The sequence below is a fragment of the Asparagus officinalis genome, chromosome 1 (assembly GCF_001876935.1).
Source record: "Asparagus officinalis chromosome 1, Aspof.V1, whole genome shotgun sequence".
Lineage (NCBI taxonomy): Eukaryota > Viridiplantae > Streptophyta > Magnoliopsida > Asparagales > Asparagaceae > Asparagus > Asparagus officinalis.
Window position 1 is genome coordinate 4,639,433 of NC_033794.1, and position 8,930 is coordinate 4,648,362.

General features: G+C 39.2%; 1 protein-coding gene across 1 annotated transcript; it reads left to right on the forward strand.

Moving 5' to 3' along the window:
• On the forward strand, positions 632-2,609 carry LOC109846729. Its single transcript, XM_020415978.1, has 2 exons — positions 632-1,092; positions 1,767-2,609. Exons 1-2 carry the CDS (start codon positions 743-745, stop codon positions 2,368-2,370), a joined length of 954 nt encoding a protein of 317 aa, XP_020271567.1. The 5' UTR covers positions 632-742; the 3' UTR covers positions 2,371-2,609.

Below are 8,930 nucleotides of genomic sequence, written 5' to 3' on the forward strand. Positions count from 1 at the left end.
TCACCGTAGTTCCCCTTGGTTCACCCCCTAATAATATAAAATTTGTTACCCCCCAAATTAGGGTATAACCAAGGGGAAGGGAACTCACTTTCCTTCCCTTCCCTTCTCTTAGTTTCCCTTAACTTCCCTTCACCCCTTACAAATGTTTGGGAACACTTAGGAGGTGAAGTTAATTCACCCTAGTTCCCCTTGGTTCACCCCCTAATAGTATAAAATTTGTTACCCCCCAAATTGGGGTGTAACCAAGGGGAAGGGAACTCCCTTCCCTTCCCTTCCCTTCTCTCAGTTTCCCTTAACTTCCCTTCACCCCCCTACAAATCCAAACAGGCCCTAGGGTAAATTGCATATAGCCCACCTATCTATGCCTATAGTAACACTTAACAATTAACACTTCTCAACTATTTTATTAGTACTTAGTCCCTCCGAGTTTATCACACTCAATGCTAATAAATTAGTTGAGCGGTCTTAAAATGATGCTAAAGTTTAAAAGAGGCCATTATGTGCAATTCACCCTAACGTCAATTACTGAGAAGATGGTTCCCCATATTATCATTAATTAATTATTACTTTTGCAAAAGTCTATACTAATTATCATCACTAAAATCTACCAACATCCAAACGTCGAACCCCCCCTTCCTTCTCTTTTCCAGCTCCCCCAACTCTCTTCCCCCGAAAATTTCTTCCCTGAATGCCCCTAGGGTTTAGTCCTCACATCACTCCCAATTCCCGCAAACCCTAATCAATGGACAATCCCATGATCGGCTCCCTCCTCTTCCCAAACCCCTCAACCTCAACCCTGAACCTCACCAGCGACGACGACGACCACCACCCTTCCTCCGCCTCCGCCGCCGGCGCCTCCGCCTCCAAAAAGATCTCATCGCCATGGCACCGGATGAAGTGGACCGACGACGTCGTCCGCCTCCTCATCAACCTCGTCTCCCTCGTCGGCGACGACGTCTGCCCTAACGACGCCGGCGGCAAGGCCCTCCAGAAGAAGGGCAAGTGGAAGACCGTCTCCAAGCTCATGCTCGACAAGGGCTTCAACGTCTCGCCGCAGCAATGCGAGGATAAGTTCAACGATCTCAATAAAAGGTACAGTTAGGGTTTTGGAGCTCTGAATCATTGAAGTGGCATTACGGCAATCTGATACCTCAAAGTTTTCAACTTGATCTTAGTTTGACAATTTCAAATTTGTTCCTCACTTTCCCCAAATTCTAGCTGTCAGGGTTAAAAAGGTGGAAACTTTGCGGTATTAAAGTGCAAATGACCCTTATTCGATTAATAATCTATAGTTTATGAATATCAAACTATATAGTTAGGACGGTAATTTTTATTTTGTTGAAGAAATACTTTCATTGTTTAAAAGAATTTGATTCTTAAATATCATTTAAATTCATAATTGAAAATTATTCCTTCACGATTATGATGTATAAGCCTGTAGTTTGAATACTTGGTTAATAAGATGATTTGGGATTCTTTAGGTCTCTCAAAATCAGTATAAAATAACCGATCAAATTAAAAACAAATATTTGACAAGCAAACAAATTGTTTACGAATCAAATACTAAAAGTAATTTGTTCACTGTTAAATTGTGAGAATATAAATCAATAACCCTCAACCCTCACCATATCTTTGGGGCTTTGGAGTAGTGGTAGGGAGATTAAGATCGATGAACTACCTAATCGATTATAACCAAATAATTAAATGAACAATTAAGGATCAATTGACAAACTATTTGTTGATTATCTGATTCATTTCCTCCCTAGGTACAAGAGATTGAATGAAATTCTCGGTCGAGGAACCACTTGCCAAGTTGTTGAAAACCCTAACTTGCTCGATTCAATGCATCACGTCTCGGAAAAGGCGAAGGAGGATGTGAGAAAGATTCTGAGCTCGAAGCATTTGTTTTATAGAGAAATGTGTGCTTATCACAATGGGCAGCGGATACCTAATTCAAGGGAGTTGGAGCCAAAGGGAAATGGGGTTGAGGACGACGAACATGATCATGACTTGAAGGATTCTGATGAGGGAGAAGAGGATGAGGAGGATGATGATGGTGGTTTTGGGAAATTTGGGATCGAGAATTTTGGGATTGAGATTGATGCGTTTTCTCCAGGGCAAAAGAGGGAGTGGCTGAGGAAGAGGGCATTGCAGTTGATAGAGGAGAGGGTGGCGATTGAGGCAGAGGGGTTTGCTTTGGCAAAGAGGAGGGCGAAGTGGGAAAGGTTTAAGAGGAAGAAGGATTGGGAGATGGAGAGGGAGAGGATGGAGAATGAGAGGCTGAGGATTGAGAGTGAGAGGATGGCATTGGAGGTGAGGAAGAAGGAGATGGAGTTGGATATGATGGATGGTGAACATGGAAGAGCATAGCAAGATCTCAATCCTCCTCTTTCTTAATGATTGTTTAGTTTTAGTTCTGAATTGGTTCTTGTTGTAGAATTTTGTTGTGCATAGTTGAGGGAAGTGAGTTGGTGTTGTAGTTTACTGACTTAGTTATTACCATGTTAATGTGGCTGTAATTTTCTCAAATAATATGGTTTGACCTTGAAATAGAATGTGGTTTTAGGGCTTAAACATTGCATCTTATTTAAGAAGGATATTGCAGGAGATTGCCGTTCTAAAACTTTAGCTTCTCATACCTTCATTGGTTACACATACTTGTTCTTACTTTTGCTAAATGTTCCTAGGTTTAGGACTAGTATTGCTTACCCGTGGACTTCAGAAAAATCTATAGACATTTAATGATTGTTTAGTTTTAATTTTAATTTTCCTTTTAGAGCGTGTCATGTTTGTTTGTGTGAGAGCTGAGCAGAACTTGCAGGTTTTACTTCATTCATATTGTCGGCGTCATGATGTGCCATGAAATGCTGCTGTATAATTCTACAGAACTCATATCAGTTCTTGTGCAATCTGCAGATCTCTTTAGGCCTGATTTTACTAGATTTACTTTCTAAACTTATACCATGTTCTTGTTTGTTGTTACATGCTTCAGATCGGAAAAGACATGATGCACTAATTGTACTTGTTGTGTTTGCTTGTGCCTGTTCGTTTGGCCAAAAAAACTGGGAAATCAAACTTTAGGAAACATATTTCCTATTATAATTACTTTGAAGTTGTTTGGTTGGTTTAAAAAAAAAAGGAAATTATAGAATAGGAGATGAGATGAGATGAGTTGTCACCTTATTATTGGATGATGTGAGTGATTTTTTTAAAAACTTGTTTTGAGGTTGTTTGGTTGGTTAAAAAAATAAGGAAATGAATTGGAGGTATATTATTGGATGATGTTTTGAGGTTGTTTGTGTTTGGTTCGTTTTTAAAAATAAGAAAATAGATGAGATGAGATGAGTTGGAGGTATATTATTGGATGATGTGACATGTACTTAAGGAAATTAATTTCTTGTTTTTTTTTTGAGGAAATGGGTGGAAAGGAATGTTTAATGAGATGAGGTGAGTTGTCACAATATTATTGGATGATGTGTGTGATTTTTAAAAATGAGATAAAATGAGATGTGATGAGTTGGATGATGTGACACATTTCTTGTGTTTGGTTTATTTTTAAAGGTAAGAAAGGAGATGAAATGAGATGAGTTAGAGGATAAAAATAATATTTTATTGGATGTTGTGGGTGAGTTTTAGGGATGGAAATGGATAAAAATATTATTTTATTGATTTCCTTGTACCGATTTCCTTTTCTTGGTTTTTAGGAAACCAACCAAACAACCCCTAAATGTCAACAGGAAGTTGTTTTTATAATAGACGTACGGATAATGTAATTTAGATTGTACTAGATGATCATAGTTAGCTGGGTGAAGGAGATAAATACACTGTGATTAAGAGGGGATGATGAAAATAGTTTTATTTTCTTTCATGTTTTGTTTTTTTAATATAACTTTATTTTCTGTGTACGTGGATTGTCATTTGTGTTCAACTAGCGTCTTTGAACATTGCAGTGGTTTTCTGACATTGAGAAGTTTATAGGCTATACTTTATGTGCCTTTTTTTCCTTCTCTCTCACTCTCTCTCTCTCTCTTGGGTGAGGAATTACAAGTTTGTTTTTGGTTGGCTACTATCATACAATAAGATCAGCTTATACAGAGATTTCCAAGTAAATTTTATCTAGGACAAATTTTTAAAAACAACCGTTTTTTAACATTAATGAGTAAAATCGACCATTTCAAATAATAATCAGCAAAATCGACCCTTTTCATTTGAAAAGGGTCGATTTCGATCCTGAGAAGTTTTTTGAGCTGCACGGGAGTACTAGTCCCGTGCAGTCTCTCTCTCTCCCCTCACTCACGTGTTATCTCTCTCCTCACTCACCTCCCCGCTCCCGTGATCCCCAGCCTATCTCTCCCTCTCCTCCGCCGCCCGCAACCGCCAGGCCCGCGACCTCTCCTCCTCCTCCCCCTCCACCACTGATCACCACTCTTCGACGCCGCCGTCCTCCACTTCCCCTCCCCTCTCTCCTCGCCATGACCATGAGCAATAACAGCAGCATTGAAAAGGATCACAAACAGCAGTATCATCTTCTTCCTCCATTACATCCACCAAGGAAAACTTCAGCTGCTGGTTCTTCATTGGTTCGATCATCGTCACCTCAATATCGTTTTTTTCATGTAAGTTTGGGTTTTGGGAGGGCACTGTTCTAAATGTGGGTTAATTCTCTGTGCGCTTTGCTGAGAATTGGTGAACTTTGCTTATATGGGCTGATCTCATAAGTAATTTTTCCTGTAAATGACATTATGGTTCATCTCTTTTATGATTTCAGTTATAGATAATGACTTTCGTTTTTGAGATAAATTTATTGAGCAAGGGACGACTTTGGATTCTTGCTTTGCCTTACGCTTGCAAGGGAAGTGGAGGACGGCGGCGTCGAAGAGGGGTTTGGAGTTGGGAGGGGAAGTGGGAGGGGCGGGGCCGGGGTTTGTCGGGGGAGGGGGAGGTCGTGGAAGTGGAGGTGGTGATCAGTGGTGGAGGGGGAGGAGGAGGAGAGGTCGCGGGCCTGGCGGTTGCGGGCGGCGGAGGAGAGGAAGTGAACGGGGGAGGTGAGTGAGGAGAGAGAGAGATAGGCTGGGGATCACGGCAGCGGGGAGGTGAGTGAGGAGAGAGATAACACGTGAGTGAGGGGAGAGAGAGAGACTGCACGGGACTACTAGTCCCGTGCAGCTCTAAAAAACTTCTCCAAATCGAAATCGCCCCTTTTCAAATGGAAAAGGTCGATTTTGCTGATTATTATTTGAAATGGTCGATTTTACTCATTAATGTTAAAAAACGGTTGTTTTTAAAAATTTGTCCTTTTATCTATGTTTGTCACAAATGAGTATTTACTGTTTATTGCATTCTAAATTGTTTCCCCTCTCTCTCTCTCTCTCTCTCTCTCTGGGTGAGGAATTACAATTTTGTTTTTGGTTGGCTACTATTATACAATAAGACCAGCTTATACAGAGATTTCCAAGTAAATTTCTTTGTTGTCAATGTTTGTCACAAATGAGTATTTACTATTTATTGCATTCTAAATTGTTTCCTCGCTTTTTCATTTAACATTGTATCTAATGCTTTTGGGTGTTCCATAAGGGGTCAGGATATTAGAGTGCAAAATCTTAAAGTGGAGAGTTTACTTCAGAGGGTATAAAGATGCAACCTAAATTGTTTGATTGAGAGTTTCATGTCATGGGATTAGGATGAGAGTTATGTTGAGTTGTTTTGTGTTTGAAATTTGATTACTGGATAAGTTTCTACTACAATATCAGTCTGTGAAGTCCATGGCCATGAATTTTCCTTCAAGTCAAAATGTTCAAAGGTTGTTTCCTTGCAAGTGATGCTAATCACAGACAGCAAAGTCCTCTAATAGGGGAAAACAGAGAATAAAATGAGCGTGTTTGTGGTGATCATCTGATCTGCTGTAGTTTTTTATTTCTCCTTGTATCAAGTATGAGTAATTTGAATCCATGTTAGGTGATATGCCATGGTTAGGACCTTCGAAGGAATCGATCCCAATATTTTGGTGAAGCAACAATGTTGAATTGTAGATGGTGGACTGGATGTCGTAAATGATAAATGGTTAAATCTGAAGATCTTGTATCGAGCATTGACTGAATATAGCATGTCGATATGGTAAAGATCTACGTAGAATCTGTCAATGGCGATTACAACTGTGTTTTGCACATTAAATTACGACTATAGCTTCAGTTGTATTTTGGAGAGCACTGAACAAGATTTAAAGCCTTGTATTCATAAACGTATAAAGTAATGTTGATGAAGTTTGATGTTGCATTCTTCATTATGCTTTATGTTATCTACAAGCATTGCCCCTAGTGGACGGTGATAAATGTTGACAGATAAAAGAATGAAACGAGCTCGATAAGTTTGACGTTATTATTTGGGAATTTAAAAAAGACCATTATTGAATCTTTATTAGCAAAACCGACTTTTTGTAGATTTAATTAGCAAAATCGACCTCTTTGATTGATTTGTAAAATATGGTTTTTAAAATATACGTGACTAGTAGACCCGTGTAATTAGTGTTGACTAATCACATGCTAATTAAACATTAAAAATATACAAGACTAATTAAAACTTTATTAAAGTGTTGTAGGCATCAAAAATTGCCCACGGATTCCCGCACGCGGCTTGAGACAGAGAGAAGACAATGAACGTCACTATCCGGGTCACAGAAGCTTAATTGATGTCGATAAACGCATGAAGTAAGTCGACGAACTATGTGAAGCAACAGAACTGCAGAATAACGAAGATACGAACTGATCGGGAGCTACGCTTTCGCTTACGAAAGACGAAGCGCCCATCGTGTCCCATCTACTCTACATGTGATTCAACCATGGGAGCTTGTAGATCTTCTCATCGATTTCCCTTCACACTTTGAATCGCGCAATTCCGAGTTCGGACCACGAAGATACGACGAAAACGGACGGGACGCACAAAACAATGCCCCAGGCCTTAGCGGAGACACTCCAAGTGTCTTGGCATTGGTAGAGACTGTCTCGCTTTGAATATGAAGAAGCTCAAAAGATAAAAGTTATAGATTTCTCCTCCAGCTTTCCAACGCATCTTGGATCAACTCATTCCGAGATCGGATGAGAGATTTAGAGACAAAACAGCAGAGAGACAATTACACTGTCTCGGCCAAGGCCGAGACAGTTGGACTGTCTCAGGCTTTATAGAGCAGTTTTGACCATGATTCACTTCAAATATGAAGAATCTTAAAAGACAAAAGTTGTAGATCTCCTCGATAGATTTCTAACTCATCTTGGATCAACTCATTCCGAGATTAGATGAGAGAGTTAGAAGCAAAACAGAGGAGAGACACTTGCACTATCTCGGCCAAGGCCGAGACAGTTGGACTATCTCGGGTTTTATAGAGCTGTTTTAATCATGATTCGCTTCAAATATGAAGAATCTCAAAATATAAAAGTTGTAGATCTCCTTGTTAGCTTTCTAACGCATATTGTATCAACTCATTTCGAGATCGTATGAGAGAGATAAAGCCAAAATACCAAAGATAGTACAAACTACCTCAGAATTCCGAGATAGTGTTGGTATCTTAGAGAAGAATGGAGATTTTGGCCATGATTCAATTTGAATATGAAAAATCTCAAAAGATAAAACTTGTAGATCTCTTCGTAAGCTTTCCAATGCATCTTTAATCATTTTATTTGGAGGTCATATGAGAGAGTTAGAGGCAAAACAAGCGGAGACACTCTGAGTGTCTCGGCCATGGCCGAGACACCGCGGGTGTCCCAGACCCCAAAAAGCTGTTTTACGTAGTTTTGAGTCGTTTTTCGACTGTTAACCACGTGTATTTGTTTTAACTGATCTAATATCATCCAAGAACGTGATAAAGTGGTTACAACTGAGGATAAGAGTGAATCGATCGTTCTTATCCGAAAACGGAGGTCCCAAAGCCTATAAATACAGCCCTAGGGCCTTCATTTACAGATCTGGAATTCTCAAGCGTCGGCGAAGCCCTGCTGAATTGAAGACTGAAGGAGCACGAATTTTAGAGAGGAGGAGATTGGATCGAGTTCTTTGACATAAGGAAGAGGAGTTCGTCAGATCCATAGCCCGGTTCCTTCCCTTGAGATCGTACCTAGTTGCTATCTTGAGAAGAGTGGTTATCTCGCTGTTGCCGAGATAATTGCTTCGGTTTCTTGATTCCTTCGCGAATCAACGAAACTCCGGATTGATCTGATCGCTTGGTAGTCCACGGATATTAACGTCCCCGGCACAGACAAAGATCCAACGCAAACAACGGGTGATAAACGTCCGTTGTGTTTGTTTTGACGAGAGTTGTAATTTTTCGTTTTTATTGTGTAAGAGTCTTATAAAAAGATTATCTTTTTATTTTCATTGTAATGATTGAAATTGTAATGAATACCTCAATGGAGATGTCAACTTTCACACCAGACAAGTATAATTAGGCACCACTAAATACACATGACCAGTAGTCCCCTGTATTTTAAAACTTCATTTTTGTAAAATCGACTTCTTTTTGACCAATCGGCCAAAAAAAGATAGATTTACTAATTATATAAAAAAAGATTGATTTTGCTAATAAAGTTTCAAAAATGATATTTTTAAAAAATTTCTCCTATTATTTGTAAGGGTAGCACGGATAAAGGCTTGATTTTTCTTCTTGTATTTGTGGAAGATCTGATTGTGAGAAATGTGAAACTTGTTTATGTCAAATGGAGCAAGACCCCAACTTTTTCCATAGGAAAATTGTTGACATCAACTGGTCAAAACTGTCTTATCTAACACATTACACATGTGGCACAATTAGAAAATAATAATAATAAAACGAGTCAAAACATTTTTTTAAGATGAAAATCAGTCAAACATTACATACTACAATAAGGTGGCTTTTAATTGCGATGATGACCATAAACTTAATAACAACCAAATCCAAATATATG